Source organism: Brachionichthys hirsutus, chromosome 2 (assembly GCF_040956055.1).
Source record: "Brachionichthys hirsutus isolate HB-005 chromosome 2, CSIRO-AGI_Bhir_v1, whole genome shotgun sequence".
NCBI classification, from domain to species: Eukaryota; Metazoa; Chordata; class Actinopteri; order Lophiiformes; family Brachionichthyidae; genus Brachionichthys; species Brachionichthys hirsutus.
Window position 1 is genome coordinate 12649341 of NC_090898.1, and position 19005 is coordinate 12668345.

Here is a 19005-nt window from a genome sequence, read left to right on the forward strand (position 1 = left end):
CCCCCCCCATACTTACACAGCTCCTTACAACCCTGACACAGTGTGTGTGTGTGATCCAGAGAGGTGGCTGGTGATGAGTGTGAAGTGGTGAGAGAGAAAATCTTGAACAACCAAGGCGATCAGAAAGGGGGAAGGGAGACAGTGAACACAGCAAAAAAAAAAAAAAAGGCAGAGCAGAGTGGGAGAAGAGGAAGAGAGGAGTGTAATATACTACTCTGATAGTGCGGCCGCCAAACCAGCCAAGGGATGCAATGACCAGATGACCAGTCGCCTCGCACACCAGCAATCCTCCCTTGAAGGCTTGACAGGAGGGGAGAGAAAAGATCCACACACACTCCGACAGGCACAACACCCTCCAGGCAGCCCCCACATCCTCGGAATCATGTCGTCCACCGGCTCGACCAACCACAACAAACGTCTGGCATGTAAGCAACCAACAGTTATGTGAGTGTGTGAGCAGAGCAGACATGCAGAACTGTGACAACAATGTCATTCTATGTGTGCAATTTTGTACTTTTTTTCATTCTTTGCATTAATTTACTCCTTTCTTCAGGAATAGCATGTCATCAGTCAGCGCAGAACAGCCAATTGTGTCATGATGTGTTTAGTTTTGCATTACAGAGCTTTTACAAATTATTATTAGCTGCACTGTTGCATACACTATGGACACTGCATGTCTGATGTGTTTGGTCCCTCAGGAATTCATTAAATCACCACTCTATAGAAAAATAAACAAGATTACATATGTTTCAGTCTCTATCTTCTTGGTCTCCACAAGCCAAAGTAATTAGAGCCACTGGCCCATCTCTTTTTAACCAGGTTAGCATGACAGCCTCATTGTTGATGCAGACAAGGTTTAGTCACAGTGAAGGGATAATAAGTGCTTGTTAGGTTCTGACTCAGCAGAAGGAGGAAGATCTTTATATAGAACAACAGAAGAAACTTGAACAACAACCTGCTTGCCAGAAGAATGTTGTCTTCCTTTCTGATCAGAAAAAAAATATCTCACATGATCAGAGTTTTGTGGCAAGAATAAGTTGTTACTTTCCCATTCTGTTTTTTATGAATATGTTTCTGTGCTGGGATGAGAAGCAGAGCATTACGCATGAGCTCTGTGGGGGGGGGGGTAACCACGGCGAGGTGGGCTCCTGTTGTCATGCAGTGGTCTCACTCATAAATGATTTATGCCTGAGGAACCACTGTGGTCCCGAGACCAAAAGAGAGTAGCGGTCCGCTTTGGTAAATAAAAATGATGTCGCTTTGCAGAGAGTTGGGCAACACCATCATCTGCTCCCAAAGGGGAAGTGGGAGCTGCAGGAGAGGAGGGGTGGAGGTCGGGAGAGATGGGCTGTCAGATGTGACCGGCCATGCAGCACAACTGCTTTATCAGCTCCATCTCACACTCCACCCAGCCTCTGTGCGTGCCAAAACCAGAGAAAGATCATCATGGGATCTTCTTTTTTCACTTCCCGCAAGGGGGTTGAATGATTCGCCATGTGACCGTATGGTTCAATATGGGACCACTCCCCCCCCCCCCTTCATCCAGGGTACGTCGCGGGACTGTTGATTTGTGACTGCACCATTAATGTGGCACAGTCAGGTGAATGTATTTAAGGTTGAAGGTTGTCATTGTGGAAAAGATGCTTGTAAGGCAGAGGCAACAAGAGAAAAACAAGCTCCTCACGGCATCCTCGGGCAAAAGTACCCGATAGATGGATGCGTCATATTTAAAGGAGACTGCGTAGAGAAGCAGGGTGGATTATCAGCAGCACAGCGACGAAAGACGCCAAAGGATTAGACTATGAACAAAATGAGGAGACAGGATAAAAAAAAATCATGTGCTTCAGCTCAACTTTCACCTACTGCATCACCCCCCCCCCCTTAAAAATACACACACATCTATATCGTGCAATCTATTCATGAAATTTCCCACGAGATCATGTGTGAATCACGTGCGAATTAGGATTCTGGGAAATCTGCCAAGTTTACCCTTCAACAACCATTTGATTTTCCAACTCTGGTTATGTTGTGAATAAAAGCACCAACAAAGCAGAGACAAACATGTCGAGGGCGACGTCCGTTCAACGATGTCGTTCACATGGAAGAACCAAACCAATCACAAGGCCGCATATTTGCATCCTATGTCTCAACTTGACAAGGCTTGTCAAGTGAATTTACAGTTCGTATAGCAGTAAATCCTAAATTTATGACATGGCACTTTCCCAATCCAGTCGGAGCAGATGATTCTCTTTTATAGACAGTTAAGATTCCCTTTTGAACAAAATGCTTTGAGCCGTAGACGACCGGAGGGAACAGCTGCCAACAGCTGAGGTAGGAAAACCTCAGAACAGATTTGGTTTTCGGTGCGCAGCAACGAGAGAGAGCGAGAGCGAGAGATGTATTTAAGTCACTCTTCTTTCACGGGTGACAGACATTTCCTTTTCTCACATCCTGTATGCATGTACGCAGAATGCTGTATCGTGCCAGCATTATGTAACACTGTAACCATCTGCCCCTGCTAACATTTCCTACATTCCCTGAACATTTCATCAAAATCCGACTGTAAATTTTTGAGTTTTGTTGCACACAGTCAGTCAGACAGACAGACAGACAGACAGATGTAAAAACATAACATCCTTGACAGCGGTAACTGGCATGATGGGAGTCACAGAAGGAGAGAGAAGAAAGCAAAACACAGGAAGACTAAAGCTGGTCAAAACCGATTGCAGGATAAGGCAACAGGATTTGCCATTCAAATGGCGCATCACGGAGAACAAGCCTATCAAAATAAAACAGGAAGTAGAACCTTCAAAACTGAAAGCACAGCATGGCTCTGAGCTTTATTAGACATGCTTAATCATAGACGTCGTCCCTGAACAGATTAATGACGCACTGCTCCCGTCTCCGAGGGCAACGATGAGAAGTTATGACCTGAAGGTCTCAGACACTTGCAGCAGTCTTACTGCATTATTAATTGTAGCTTTATTTTCAAACATTATTGTTTTTACCACTGTAACCAACCTGTGATATTTTTCAGCGTAGTGTCAAGACACACACACACACACACACACACACACAATAAAAGAAACATTTTCATTTTTGCTCCTGTTTGTTAGTTTCTTCTTCTGTTGCTGGAGGCCATGCCTGTTAATAGTGCAAGACCCAGCGCCTTTCTAACAAAGCTTCAGTCAGCTATCAGAGCTGGTCTTTGTTCCTTGGCCCACAGTAAATCTGTTCCATGTGACCTATATTTAGTAGCTTTAGTATCAAAGCAGCCGGCTGAAAGCTGAATGAGATGAAGAGCTGTTTCATCTGGCCTTGCATACATCGATTCGAGTACAAACTTGCCGTGAACAGCAATGCTGGGGGAGGTTGTGATAGGTGCCGCTTGTTTGCTTGTTGTGTGTGTGTCTGTGAGTGTGTGTGTGAGTGAGAGAGAGAGAGAGAAAGAGAGTTTTAGAAGCAACACATGTTTACATTTTGAGATGATGATAACATGAATGCATGATTTTCTCCCCCCCTCTACATCCTACTGTGGCGAAGCATGACCATCCCCAGTCTGCCTTTTACTGACTGGTATGACGATCATGTTTTCACCATCGGCCTTCATGTCAAGCTAACTACTCATCATTCTACTATGATAAGGTGTCACCATAGCAAGATTCCTAAGTTGGGGTTGTGGAGTTCTGGATTTTTCCGTGCATTTTAGTTTCAACATTATCTTTCTTTTATTTCTTTGGACTGAGCAATATTTTTTTTGCTCTTGCTCATATTTGTACTTGAGTAAGAGCAAATATCAGCTACACGACGATTGCAGGGATCCCCCCCCCCCCCTCCCTGGCGGATATTCAAACCCCATCTGGCTCTGAAACAGAGCTTTAAAGTGATGTGACATTAGCGGCCTTCCTACACAACTTTCACAGCAGGTTGGAAGAAGAGAACTTTGAGGTTGTCTGGATGAGTCAAATTATTACGTACATGTTTCTGTCCCAGGAAGCGGTAGACAGATGTAGACATGCAGCTGAGCTTGCGTGTGGGCAGAGCATGGCCACTGGATATGTAGCTTGATAGAGATCGTCATCATCATCAGCTTAGTCTTTCCTCTTGCAGCCTATAGGAGCCAGTTTGCTCGACTTCAGGCTCCACTGCTGCCAACCGAAAGCAGCTCAGGGATCAATGCAGCAGCTGGAAGGTGGGACACAGATAGTTTCCTGCCTTCACAGCCGGGTTAAATAATAGAATAAAGAGGGCCCTCCCCCCAGGACAGATTGACTCGCTTGTGTCTCCAGAAAAGTTGCATTCTAGTAGTATTCACAGAAAATCAAATGCCACCATGCAAGCTCCAACACGTAAATATGCACATAAAAGGATTGCGTTAATGTGACTGTGCACACACACACACACACACACACACACACGTGTGTGTCACGAAACATGGAAGCACGATGCACTTTGACATGAGTCAAAGTGTCAGCTCATGGAGCCCGGGCGGTGAGGGAACAGTGTGTGCTGAGGAGGATGTCAGCACCGTTACACAACTGCAGATGGTCAGCCTGGCAGAGGTCACTGCCGGGAGGCAAATTTAAGGACAGATGTCTGTTGTTATTATTATTACACACTGATATGCATAAAAAAGATGCATCTCGGTAATGCCATGTATAAATTACTCGATCTTAAGACATGCTGCAAAATTTGCAGCAACTGACCGGTTTTTCATGGACCCACTTGGTTGCCCACAAAGTCTACAAACAGCAAGCGAGGAGTAGGATGATGCAGATGAAAATGTGTGCACAGACCTGCAAATCTGGCGTTTTTCCAAAACAACCAAACATGTACTGCACTTTATGCAATGGTGTATTGACATTTGCAACTATTACTTTACCACTTACATAATTACTTTAATCCGAAGAAGAAAGTACAGTTAATATTATCTTCATAGCAGAGCAAAGGGCAGGTTCCCATGCCATTGTGTCATGGTGAGACCCAAATATTTGTCTAATCATGATTGATGTATTATGTGATGCACCCATTTCAAATCCTCATTGACATCATATAGCGTTTTAAGTGCTGTGATGCTTGATCATCTTTTTCTTTTTCTTCTTCGTGATGCTCGATCATGACCACAAATATCCCACTGAAGGCATGAATGTTTTTTTTCTGAAAAAAGATTGAGAGAAAAGATAAGAAGTTAAAAGAAATGTGAGAATTAGGAAGAAATTAATTGAAGTAATTCTTAATGCCTCATTATTCTCGATTACACTTTATTCATATATTAAACACAATTATGACTTTTTCTTTCCATATCAGTACATTCAAACATTCAGTTGCATATTTCTAGATCAGGCCAACAATTGGCTCTTGCACTCGCAATAAACAAAGAATGCCTGCGGCTTTTATATTTCTTGACGAGACCTTCAAATATTTATTTTCTGCACTGCTTGCAAACAGAAAGCCAGTTCGGTTTTAGCCATTATTGTTTTATTGCAAACAATAATAATCTAAATGCATCTTTTAATCTCACTTTTTGAGAGGCACCCTTTGCCTTTGGTGATGACATGGTTACTAATCTGTAACTTAATGACCGGGTTAATGAGCTCTAGGTGAGAATATAAACTCTTTGTACAGCAAAGGGAAACTGAGTTGAGATTCACAAAATAAGGCTGAATTAGACAAAACAAGTGTCATTAAACAACATTTACGTGAATGTTTTGTGTCTCTTTGTAATGATCAGTAGACACGGGTACCTCTCAGAGGATGCTGGATAATGATTCTGGCCAGCACCTGAAGCTGAGGGAGAGACAGCGCTTTTTTGAAGAAGTGTACCAGCAAGATGTGGACAACTATCTTCCCTCTTCTCACCTGCAGATTGACTGCAGGAAACGTAAGTCACTGTCTGTTCTTAAGGTTTATGGAAAGAGCGATCACATTTCTGTCCGTGAGAACTCGACTTTGGTCCCCGTTCAAGTCTATAAAAGAATATTTATTCTTATTTATTCTGGTCACTCTGACACAAATAGCATGCCAAAGCTGATCCCACCAGAGTTCATCCATCCTTTCTACTCCCAAATTCTGGAGGTAGTCTCGGATGAACGCCAGGGAATTGTCGTCATCTTGTAGGAGAGAATTTGTTTCCGGACCGTGGACATATGGGATTGTCATGTTTCTCATGTGCTGCAGCAACCAGCAAAGCATTCTTCACATCTCTTTTACACTTTGAAGCAGCACCCGGGGTACCAGAATCTCTAAATAATACCAACATCAAATAAAAGTTGTTTGGTGCTAGCAGAGAAGATTTTGCAATTTTTTTCTGGGCACATACTCAGCTCTGTTATCAGTATTTATTAACATAATCAAGATAACTATGACAAGAACTCAAAAACCTGCTTTTGTGTTTCTAATCTGTCTGGACATCATGCTTTTCTTGGACATAAATTCAAAACTATATCTCTAGTTGCATTTGCTGCTCCTCCCGTATCCCCAGCTCCCATGGGAAGCATCTCTTCTATGGAGGTGAACGTGGACGTCCTGGAGCAGATGGACCTGATGGACATCTCTGACCAAGAGGCCCTCGATGTGTTCCTCAACTCAGGCTCAGGGGCAGATGAAGGAGCGCTGGCCTCTCCATTTGCAGGTGAACTGAGCCAAAACTGACCCAATGCTCGTGTTTACATTCATCAGAACCACCCTTTAATCCCACGTATTAATTTTTACAAAAGTAGGCCACTAACAGAGCACAAATTCCAGACGTTGAGATATAACACTGCTATTTTGTGAGTCGACAAAAATGTTCTCTTAATCATTCATCTGGTTCTTTAACTATTATATGGCCAAATATAACATAAAAATAAAAACATAATAAACTAAACCTCCAAAGTTATTTACTAAAGGTTTCTATAAGCTTTCATGCCATTTTTGGAGAACTACAAACTCTTCTTTTGATCTAGTTTCATCATGAGTCAGCAAATATTAGCTTTGACCAGCCACATTCATCGTTAACATGCGACAGTGGCGCAGTGGTCGAGAGGGTCGTCCTACAACAGCAAATGTTAGCTTTGGCCAGCCGCATTGGCGGTTCGATCCCCGGCTCAGGCACGTGTGTACACTGTTGTTGTGTCCTTAGGCAAGACACTTCACCCGCATCGCCCGGGTGCATGCACACGCTGCGACCAGCGGCAGTTCAAACTGCTGTAAACCAAATTGCCCTCCAAGGGACAGGTTAATGAAGTATTGTATTGTATTGGGCAACATTGAAGAATGCAGCGGAACCTTTTTTAAGAACCATCCCTGGCAGAACTAGCACAGAAATATTACAACAACCTCTCTCCACAGAGGCTGAAGATGACGACGAGGAAGAGGAGGATGAAGATGCAGAGGTGGTCTACAAGGAGAATATGCCTATGGAACGGCAAAACGAAATTCAAGGTGGATCAAAGTCTCGCATGTCCTCCACGTCATCTGGTTCCAGTGACACCAGTGCGGGTGGAGTCGACACACCTGTGATCCAGTCGGATGATGAAGAAGTCCAAGTCGACACCCTACTTCTGACCTCAGTTCCCCACACCAGGGATGAAGAAACAGAGGAGGAGGAGGAGGAGGAAAGATGCCTCACAAGTAAATCTTCATAAAAGACTGAGTTTCATGCTCTCTCTCTCTCTTTGTCACTTTACATTTCTTTGGGGGGGGGGGGGGTCCTTGCATGGTCGACCTGCCCGCTGTGATTTGCGCTGTTCTTTTTATGTTTTCCCGGGTGTATTTTTCCTGGTGAGATTCATCTCTCTGGTGACAATCCAATTTTCTTGGCGTTCACACTGCTAACGGATTATATGGGCCATCCCATTTCCATGCACTGACATGCTCCTGTGCAGTTTCGCTCCTTCCCGCCTGAGGTAAACTCCTCGCATGGCCGTTTTGTGTCTTGGAAGCACCGGTGCCAAACAGCCACACAGGAATGGTTCAGCAGCCACAGCTCTTTAGTAAAAATAAGTAAAAAAAAGTAAAATAAAATAGAGGCAGGTAAAGTCATGGTGAGAGAACAAATGCATACACATGCGAGGGAAATGGAAACCCAAGACAATGTGCAAATATTAATTATCAATGGCACTCGTTTGGGAATTGCAGGGAACCTGGAGTTGATGTCAAGAGACTTCATGCATCCTGGACAACAAATCACAAGGTGGACACTTTAGTCGGATTCACACAAGAACTGCAACCCTGAAGATGCAAATATCTAAATATATACTCTGTTATGTCGATGTTTGTGTACTGCCAAACTGAACCCACATGCAGGACGTTGTCTGGAGTCGACATGTTGAGGATGTTGCACGGACATCGACCTCCTCCTCCTGCATGCTCCCTGCACTCAAGCGTTGTCCTCCTCTACCCCTTACAGAATATTTCCAGTTAGGGTGAATGCATCAAACATGGATATCAGTCAAGTACAAACCAGCACAATGTTCATGTGATGAGTCAGACAACCACACTAGCACTCACCTAACTCCTGCAGTTGTTGTTTGCCAAGCTAGCATGTCTGTGGGAAAGAAAGAAAAAAATCCACACAATGTGTATTCCTCATTTGACTTCTGTTACCCTTTGATTTTTGTTCTACTTTAAATTATAGCAATTATAAATCTTAATAGAGCTCATAGAGCAGAAATCCTCAAAAAAGCACTTATTCATAAAACTGTACTTTGATAAGAAAATGATTTATGTTTCTCAGCAAAGACGAGACTTCTCATTAAATGTTTCTTTTTTTTCAAGCAGACATACAGTAAGTCATTCCTAGCAGTAGGATTCCAAGCAGTGTATTTTTTTGGGCTACAGATATCATGCAGACTTCCTCAAACTCCATTTCGTCATGATGCTTTCAGAAAAGACATTGCAGTAAACTGTAAAGAGATTCTTAGTAGAAAATGATTAAAACGTCACGCTGACAGCAGGGCTTAAAAGATGATCTGACTGCTGATATCTAAAGCACAAAAGATGCAGTTTAAGCGCCGGGATCATGCATTTTCCGTTTGCGTTTTGAGACATGCGGCTCTATTGCTCCGTGCATGTGCAAACTAATTACAGAAATCTTAACTGGAAATGTGTCTGTTAATAAAGGTCATTTTTGTTTTTGTAAGTGACTTTAGTTCTATATGACAAAACGATGCATTGTTGAATTATGCAGCAGACAAATGGTCTTAACAGCAAGTTACTCAAGATGTCATTCAAGATTTACGCGTCCATGTCTATGCGGAGGGTGAATGAGTCACTCCTTCATTTAATTCGACACTTAGAGTAATGTTTGTATGCTTGTATGGGTGTGTCTATGTGGGTGTGGGCTGTAAAAAAAATAAAAATAAAGTAAAACCCGGCATAGAGCCTATGGGTACATCCAAAACAAAGTTTTTACACTGTTATCATGATGTAGATGTCTTCCCATTTGAAAAAATGTTCTATGAGGTTAGTAAAAACAAAGAAAACAATTAAAACTCTTGAATTTATTGCTGCTGGTGTCGTGTTACCATTTCCCTTTATCTTTGGCTCAACAGCATTCCAACATTTTCCTTTCAGAGTAGTCAGCAATATGAAACAATATTCACATGCCCAGGTAATTTTTTTTTGGCCTGTTGATTTTTATGCCAGAGGATTTTATGACGATACACAATTGAAATTAAAAATTAACAATGCAACAGCAATCAGGAGTGAAATCAGGAATAAAGTGCTTCCTGTTCTATTGCACATGTAGGAGCACGGCTATTGTTTGAACTGAAAAATAATGAGTCTGCCTTTCAAAGCTGACGGACAAACCCGGAGTCGGGTTCAGTTTTATGATCAAGTTGTTGTCCCCGCTGTGGATTGATCTTACTAGTTTGTGCAGTTTGACGGGTTTGCCTATAGTTTAATAAAACTCAGAAAGGTCAGAGCGCTTTTTCTACTTTTACTGCTCCTTGGTCAAGGTCACCAGGGACCAAACAACTACCTCTTATTCATGACTTCCAACTATATAAAAATATTAAATCATTCAATTTGATTCATGTTTAAGCTCATTTGTCAATTATCTGTCTCCTTGCTGGACTCGTGGGTGTTTCACGGCAATAATTGCTCAACATTAGTCACCACATCATTGATTTTCCGCTTACTGAATTTCTTGTTTTGAATATATTGGGTACTTAAATCTATATTTAATGACTCAAATGTTCACTAAGATCTTCTATAATCTATTAAAACCCACTAAAAGTATTTGACATAGCATTAAAATTAATCTAGAGTATGTTAATGATGTCACAGCTCTTAGATTCCAATTTAAGAAAAAAAAAAAAACCCTTTGCTATACACCAATGTGAAGACATCTCATTTATTTTAAAGGTCTATTTCACATAAATGCATATTAACCCACCCCCCCCATGACCCGGCTCGTACAGACGAGTAACAAACTTTGGAAAACACAAAACAAAACCAAAACATATTTTTTTATTTATTATTTTGAAACAAAGACAGACTTAAAACCCAAAGAGCCTATTAAATATTCAGCAAGGCCTGCCTCCTCCTTCATTAACTAACCACTGGTGGGCCAGCCAAAATGAACAAAAGATGGGGAGCCGTCACAGTCCAGCCCACATCTGACCTCTACCCTATCCACGAAAACCTAAACACCTGAACCAAAGCCTGAAATCAGGATGACAGGACCCACCAAAAATACAAATGAGGTGGAAATCACACACACAAAAAAAACATGAGGTCCCTCATGATCGCAAACAAGGTCTCCACAGCTGCAGGCCAGAATGAGGAAAGAGACAGAAGCAGCTGGAACTTCCCCTCTTTATGAGCACTGATTGCTGATCAGCTACACCTGTTGGGAAGGAGGTGACAAAATGAATAAATGATTAGGCCAGAGGGCTGCAAAGTGACAACATGAATTTGAAAGATCATGAAGCGTTATGTTTTTAAAGAATGGGGAAACGTTTCTAATTTTAATTTCGTTTTGGTCCCACTAAATGTTTGATATTTGTGTCCCTGCTTTAAAGATTCGGTGGATTCAAACTTCGATGTAAATTTGTTCAAAAAGTCGCTGACTTTGAAAAATGTTTGTCCAAACATTTCATTTTTATTTATTTTGCAATCAAGCTAAATGCTTTGGATGTTCCAGCTAAATGTGCCACCATCAATGCAGTCACAAGTTTTATCTTTATTTTTATGGTGACACTTGATTCTTTATTTGTTGGGAAAAAAACCAAACAGCGCTGTTAATTAAAATGTTGATTTTGTGTCTGAAGCATATCAGATTAACCCCTTCATGATGAATCTGGTGCTAAAACTGGTCAAACTCTTCTCTTTTTGCTTTTCTGTTGTTGATGAAATTCTGATTTCTGCATTTAGGTTTTTACGACCAAACTCAACCTCAGCCCCCTATTCCCCAGAATGCCTTTTTGTCAGATTGCATCAAGTCTGGAGAAAATAATTCTGACAGTCATCGTAACTCACTATATACAGAAACGTATACGTCCAAATAAATCTATACCTTTGTGTCTCTTTCTCAGTGTTGTGTTTATTGTTTTCTAGAAGTAAACAACTGTTGAGATGTGTGATGTGTCACTAAAGCAATAAATATTAGAGTCAAAGTCAGCGATCTGCTTGAAATGTTTCTCTGAAAAAAAAAAGCTCGTTTTCTCTGTAGGACGGTAGGACCAAGCTGGTGAAAGAAGCTTCCATTTGGCAGGTTCGGTGTTTGCATAGTCAACGTACATAATGTTCTGTGGGTCTTGAATTATAGGGCAAAATTAGCAAAAACCGCCGGTACTGAGCGAATGGCAGAGCCGTCAATGGCTGGTGCTGAATGAGTTAATAATGGCAGAGTTACTGCACTGGCAGCAGAATCAGGTTTGGCTGGCTTAATTATGCACAAATGTCACATACGTGAATTAATGGCACATTAAAAGTTGTTTGCAGCTTCTCACGCAGAAGGCTAAATGGACCTCAGGGTATGGCTAAAGGGAGGAGCGCATTTTGCTTCCAAAATTTTTGTATCTGTTTTCAAAGCAACATTGACATTAAATTAAATTGAATATATTGGCATAACACACTGATGAGCAAAGCAGATTTGGTTTTTAATCTGCGAAAACTTTTCACTGAGTTCGGATTTATCCAGCCTATCCCAGCTGCTGTTGGGCTGGAGGCTGGATACACCCTGGAAAAGTTACCAGTTGATCGCAAGGTCGTACATATTAAGACAAACGTCCAATCACACTCACATTAGACGGTTCATTTACAGTTTCTCTCAGTTGCTTTGATGCTTTTCTCACATCACTATTAACATTTGCACAGCAGTTAGTGCATTTCTCAAAACAATGAGTGCAAACTGCAAAAGTGGATAACCTGCAAAAATGTTGATTTCATAACCAATTGATTTATGTTACACGGAATTTATCCCATCTCTGTTCTTTTTCCCAAATGGATCACGGACCAATTTGTTAAGGTTAAGTCGACTCAAGTGTGGGTGTGTATAAACACTCAAATATTTTGCCATCCAACCTCTTTACAGATGGGAGCTGTACTTCCCACAGCATCATGCTACAGAATCGGTGACAGACTGAGAGGCACCACAACCCGCCGATTGAAGTTGCATTGGGTGAGTTGAATAAAACAATGCAATGTTGTTATAATCTTATGATTTTAGAGTGTAAACTGGATTAAAATGTTATTTGAGTTTGTCATCTGATGCTTAAAGAGCATATATGATGCTGCGGTGAGCCACATTTGCATGACATGAAGGCCATGCACGAGAGGGACTTTCACCTGAACCGATCCCCGTTGCTCAGCATAGCAAGAACTCCTCACAGAGTTCCTCCTCACACCTTTATTGTTTACTCTGTCACAAAATATTCGAATGTAACAAAGCAAGCTGAATGCGGCTCCAACTGGTCTCATCCAACAAAGACTTAGACGTCAACACAGCAATTAATAATGCACATAACAGCGCGTCTTGCACAAACATACCTTTGTCAACTCCAAAGTCGGCCAACCTCCCGCCTGCGGGCATTGTGGGCTGTCTTCCTTGTCCTCGGCTCCTGCTGAAATTTACTCTTTCTTTTTTGTCTTCTCATGCAGGATTACACCAGAGCGGACCAAGATGAGGACTCTTTTCCTTCTCTTGCTGGTAAGGCCTGAATGTTTTATTTCTCTTCAGTGTGTGTAACTTATTCTATAGAATATATCTTTTTTTAATTTTTATTTTAAAGTACCAATGAAGAAAACAAAGTGAAAGCTCACGTATTTTTAACACAAAATACATTTCTGAGAGATACAGTATGTCCCTTGCAATTGCTTGTCTTTGAAACAACTGAGCGCCTATGTACAAAATAGTTTTAATTAGTTCAGAGCAGATGAAATAAAACAGTTCTGTTTACTGCATCATAAAAATACAGTTTGCAGAAGTAATTAACATACGCTGCTAAATGCACAGAGCAGCACTGCATTCGTGAGTTTAACAGCCTTGAATGGGTTACAGTCCATCCATCCATGGGTCATAATGTTAAATCCTGATGCCGTGCTTTTGGCAGCCACATCTTTTGAGGTTTGACCTCAAAAGACGACCTCTCAATGGCAAATCAGACTTCGTTGAACTTATTTCCGTGGAACTAAACCTTGCTAGCCTTCTTGTCCTCTACCTTTATAGCTCCATCTCTTACTGTCATATTTCTACTTTAATATTAACTTAGTTTAGTTTGAGAGTCTCCTTGGGTCAAGAGTTTAGACAGCAAAAAAAGTTTTAAAAAGTAAAACTATATTGATGTCGTCTGCGTGGCTCCGACAAGTTGAGAATACGTATCACTTTAATATTTTCTTTTTTTAGGTTGGACTAACTGCCATAGACAACTCTTGCTGTGGCCTCAGGAGACGCTTGAAACGGGTAACGTTTCAAATTGCAAACTTTGGCTAAATCTTTTTCTGCTAGCAGAGATGATAATGTAATTTTGATCTACACACATTGTGGGTTGAACAGGAGCTTTTGAAACGTTCCAAAAGGAGGTGGGTTCTGTCTACGATTGAATTGGGGGAGGAAGATCCTGGACCATACCCCAAATTAATTTCACAGGTAAAAAAAATAAAAATGTGTTGAAAATCAGTGTGACAGGTCATCGTGTAAATAATAACAGCAAGGTGTTTCCCATCCTGAATCCAGATGTTTAACAACATGACGGGAAACATACATGAGTTTCGTATCAGGGGGATGGGTGTGGATTGCGCCCCGCTGGGCGTGTTCTCCATCGATCCGGAGAAGGGCTTTGTCTACGCTCACAAGCCAATCGACAGAGAGACATACAGCAAACCCTTTCACGTGAGCCGGCACAGGGATCCCAATCCCAATCCCACTGATTTACTAAAAGTAGTTTTAAATGAGCGACTGTACCCGCAGATCCAGTTTGATCTCCTTAACAAATGGACCAAAAAGCCAATGGATAGGCAGCTATCATTTGACGTGGAACTAAAGGACATCAACGACAACGCACCTACATTTTCAAATCTTGAACGAACAGTTAATGTGAAGGAAAGTACACCAAATGGTGAGTACCCGTAAAGGGTTAAAATCATATGCATGTTTTCTGCTTGTCACATATCAGAACAAAAAGGTAACCTTCCTTCTTTCCTTCCCTATACCCTCGGAAGGCTACTTGCCAGTGCTGCTGCAGTTCGTGGACAGAGATCAGCCGAACACCACTAACTCCCTGGTCGACCTCACCGTGCTTTCATACAACCCAAAGGTTCCCGTCATTGGTTTTAAACGGATCAGCGATCGAAGGGCCCAACTCACCGTTGAAGGATGTTTTGACTATGATGTGAGTACTTGGTGACCCTTTTTTGTGTGAAATGCACACACACACTGGTTTGCTATCAGAATATGCGTTATTTAAAGAAAAGAAAAAAGAAAAATCTCTTTGGCTTTTTTTCAGAAAGTTAAAAAGCATGAAGTTACTGTTCAATTAAAAGATCACGGAACACCTTCCCTTTCCTCCACGGCTGTCATTACTCTGAATGTGGTAGATTCAAACACTCATCTGCCAATGTTCAAGGAGAGACAGGTACATTTGATTATCCTGATAACTGTATGAGTGACGCATGAGGCTAATGATGAAACTGCTCTGCCTGTCCAGTACCAAGTGTCGGTAAATGAATCAGCCACCAAAGACGACGCTTTGAGAGTATCAGTCGTGGACAAAGACACTCCAGGCTCTCCGGGATGGCGTGCCGAATACTATTTCATCAAAGGGAACGAGGAAGGAAACTACAAGATTGAAACAGATCCCGAAACAAATGAGGGTATTCTGAGCGTCGTCAAGGTAATTCTGCTTTTTTCGTTTTTCATTTCTCAGTGGCCAAGAAACAATTCTGCCATTTATCATAAGCAGCTGGAAATAGCCCAAACGCGTATGTCTCTTCCAGGGGAAGGATTACGAGAGGTCAAGTTTAAATGTCCTGCAGATCGGAGTGAAGAACGAGGAGTCCATTTTTGTTTGTGAAGATAAATCAAAAGTAGTCGCGGTCCCGCCTGATGATTCCGTCAACATCACGGTCCGTGTGATCGATCTTAATGACCCGCCTCAGTTTACAAAGGATCCAGCTGACGTGTACCACAAAGAAGAGGAGAAGCCCGGGAAGGTGTTATACACTCCGGAGGTTACAGATGTGGACTCTGATGCATCGCAGATCAGGTTGGTGTCCGCCCGCTGTGCGCCCGCTGTGCGCCTGCTGTGCGCCCGCTGGGTTTGCTGTCGCATCGAGAATAAAAAATGTACATTTGCCAACAGGTATGTGGTGTTAGAAGATCCAGCTCAGTGGGTGACCATTGATAAAAACACAGGACACGTCATATCAGCTAAGAAGATGGACAGAGAGTCGTCCTATCTCAATGGCACAGACGCATACAAAGTCCTCATCGGTGCCATAGACAATGGTATGAAGAAGACATGTTGTTTATCTCTGGTAAACAAAAACATGTTAACGTTGCTCTTGTTCCCTTCCTGTGGTCTCCAAGGTGAGCCCCCCGCTACGGGTACAGGCACTGTCCGGATCCACCTGGGGGATGCCAATGACAATTTGCCTCAGCTGGTCAACAAACATGTGGTTTTGTGTGGAAACAAGGACAACAAGGTCATGGTTCCTGTCAAAGATGCCGACGCCCCTCCTTTTAGCGGACCCTTCACCTTCTCCCTGGGGGGAGATGACAAAACTGTGGCGGAGCGATGGAAATTGGAGCCTGCCTTTGGTTAGCGCTACTTTCTAGCCATCCTTCCATAAACAGTTCCAGTTGAAACACCAGCATTCACTATTCTTCACATTCTTCCCCAGGTGAGGAAGGTGGACTTGTAAGCCAGAAACCACTCCCTTATGGTAACTACTCGGTCCCCCTGGAGATTCGGGACCAGCAGAACATGGCCGGGCATGAAACATTGACCGTAATTGTGTGTGACTGTGAAAAGGCGCATGTTTGCCGTAGCAAAAGGACAGCCTCAGCCGGCCTTGGGGCAGCTGCCATTGCGCTACTGGTTCTAGGAATCCTCCTATTTTTGTGTGAGTATGACAATCAATGTAACACACACAATCCCTGTCACACACACACACACACACAGCACACACTATGCACTGCATTCAGCCATGCTTCAAATGTTTGTCTGCAGTACTGCTGCTCCTCTTTATATGTGATCGTGGAAAGGAGTTCAAACACATTCCCATGTTGCACGAAGAAGGCAGCCAGACCCTCATCAAGTACAACCAAGAAGGAGGGGTCTCCGAATGCAAGGTGTGTACAGACAATGGCCAGAAACTTTTTGTCATTTACCCAATTCATTCACCCCCCCTCTTCTCTGTCAGGCCGATCCTAGTCTGCTACGGACCTTGTCAAACAGTGCGGCTGTAACAGACGGCTTAATGCAGGGCACCATGCAGGTAACTCCACCCTCCCTACCTGTGCTGGCCTTTGTGTAAAGCAGGGTTCAGGTGTGTCAGATTCAGGCCCTCGACAGGAACGCAAAGGAGCTCTGGCAAAGAAAACAGTCAGATTTACATAGTCCTGAAGAAAAATGTGTGACAGGACTAATCTGGTGACAAGCAGAGCAGTGACAAATGAGTGTTGTTGTAGAAGCGGTTGCAGCATTTGAATCACATTCACACATGAATGAAATACAGCTATGATTGAGTTTATTGCATGTAGTGTGCAAAACATATGGGTGGGTTTGCAGTTAGGCTAATTTAATGCACATAAACTAGTGCCCTGGTTTTATTTCCCTGCATTTTCCTTCACAAATATTTGAATGAAACACTCTCTGAATGTTACTGACGGAAATAACATTTGCTTTGCTCGACTAGCTGCCGAAGGCGGCCCCTCCATTCGCAGCAGACATGGACACGTATAACACTTCACGGTTTTCCACGGTGAGTTTCTGATCCTCAAATGCTCTTTTTTTTTTTTGTCTCTGTATGATTCTGAATTATTCTAAATTTACAGACGCACTTTCTGCTGTGGGGTAAAAAAAAAAAAAAAAGATTCCTAAGCAATACATTGAAGTCATGGGGTTAGGCGATGGGTGAAAATGTGCTTACTGTATGTTTAATAGATGAACGCCAACATGGGCTCTATGGGCATGCAGCGCCAAAGAGACACTCTCAGAGGACAGACGGGACAGTCCAACGTGAGTGACTGCCCATCCGATTCTTTTTCTCATACATTTCCTGGTGAATTTTTGCTTTGCATTTGCACACTACCTTCTCAAGTCCACAAGGGAGTGCTACAGCCTCCGTTTTAATGATGAGCCGCACAACGTGGCCTTTATTTGTCTCTCAACTTGTTCTCATGATGTCTCAAACCCGATCTGGATCACAGACAGATAAATCTAATCTAAGCTGATGCATATAAATGGATTCTCTCTTATAAAATGAAAACTAGTATTTGCCATCTCTTAAAGAAATAACCCCACAATTATAGCAACCAGCAGACAGGCTCAAGTGAGGAGATCTGAATCTGTGTACTTATTTAATTGCAGTACTCTAAGTGGACGGCGGGCAGGAGCAACACCTATGTAAGTAGTGCTCTTTGTTGAATTGTATGTTTTAAATGCTTTTGACATTTTGTAATACATATTCAGAATGTAGTTAGGGCTCAGAACGCGTCTCTCTGTGAACAGGGACGCTCGTCGATGTACAGTGGCGCTCTCAGCATGCGGTCAAATCAGTTCCTTGAGGACCAACTCAACAGGGTAAGAGGCGCCGTCTCGGTTTTAGTGCTTTGCTGCGTTGAATGAGTCATAAAACACTTGGGATAAAAGTTCCATAAAAAAAACGAGGAATGCAGCCATTTTTATTGATGAGTAAATAAAATAACCTGCTCATTCTGCACAGCACTGACTGGAGCGAATGGGCTCTAATTCAACTTAATGCTAATGAAACTGTTAGAAACGCTGAAATGTGTGTTTTTTTCGATGACGCAGTGCCTGAGCATGGTTGATGGACATCACACAGACTACCTGGAGTACAAGCCCCACCAGTATACGTACGAAGGGCAGAGCAGCAGATGTGATTCTCTGGATCGGATGTCGCTGAGCAACCTGGACAACGATGTGACATTTCTGAATGATTTGGGACCAAAGTTCAAGACCTTGGGAGGCATCTGTCAGCCGACAGGTAGATACGCACCGGTTTAAAGGCTCCCTGTTGGACTTCTCTGCCCCTACTTTGAGGTGGTGATCATCGATTGACCTGCCTGGATCATCGGGGGAAAAGACATACAAAAATGTTTGGGATATGTTTTTGGAACATCTCCTCGTAAAAGCTGTACGCTATCTGGCTCTCATACATGTAAGCCCAATCTTAATTCTTCCCTTATTTTAGTGCCACTAAAAGCAGAGTCATGAGGGATTTTGGTTGAAATCATGGTTGGACCTTGGTGTTGAATAGATTCAGCTGCATCAACCATGACCTGGATGACCACAGACATCATCAAATCAGATTTGATGCCTGCTTTTTCTCAGG

General features: G+C 42.5%; 1 protein-coding gene across 1 annotated transcript; it reads left to right on the forward strand.

Moving 5' to 3' along the window:
- Nucleotides 1-382: 382 nt before the first annotated feature.
- On the forward strand, nucleotides 383-18887 carry LOC137909104 (cadherin-like protein 26). The gene is made up of 25 exons (XM_068753529.1): nucleotides 383-425; nucleotides 5732-5881; nucleotides 6482-6631; nucleotides 7330-7611; nucleotides 11362-11413; nucleotides 13090-13138; nucleotides 13835-13891; nucleotides 13985-14077; nucleotides 14165-14320; nucleotides 14399-14546; nucleotides 14650-14819; nucleotides 14934-15062; nucleotides 15135-15320; nucleotides 15424-15692; nucleotides 15789-15934; nucleotides 16016-16246; nucleotides 16330-16551; nucleotides 16659-16780; nucleotides 16852-16926; nucleotides 17347-17412; nucleotides 17595-17669; nucleotides 18021-18056; nucleotides 18162-18233; nucleotides 18465-18657; nucleotides 18865-18887. Exons 1-25 carry the CDS (start codon nucleotides 383-385, stop codon nucleotides 18885-18887), a joined length of 3195 nt encoding a protein of 1064 aa, XP_068609630.1.
- Nucleotides 18888-19005: the final 118 nt, after the last annotated feature.

Bases quoted from the DNA above. Each gene is read 5' to 3' on its own strand.
- LOC137909104 (XM_068753529.1), top strand. From the start codon at position 383: ATGTCGTCCACCGGCTCGACCAACCACAACAAACGTCTGGCAT. The intron at 7,612-11,361 runs GTAAATCTTCAT...TTCTGCATTTAG, and splicing joins GGAGGAAAGATGCCTCACAA to GTTTTTACGACCAAACTCAA. The intron at 18,234-18,464 runs GTAAGAGGCGCC...TCGATGACGCAG, and splicing joins TTGAGGACCAACTCAACAGG to TGCCTGAGCATGGTTGATGG.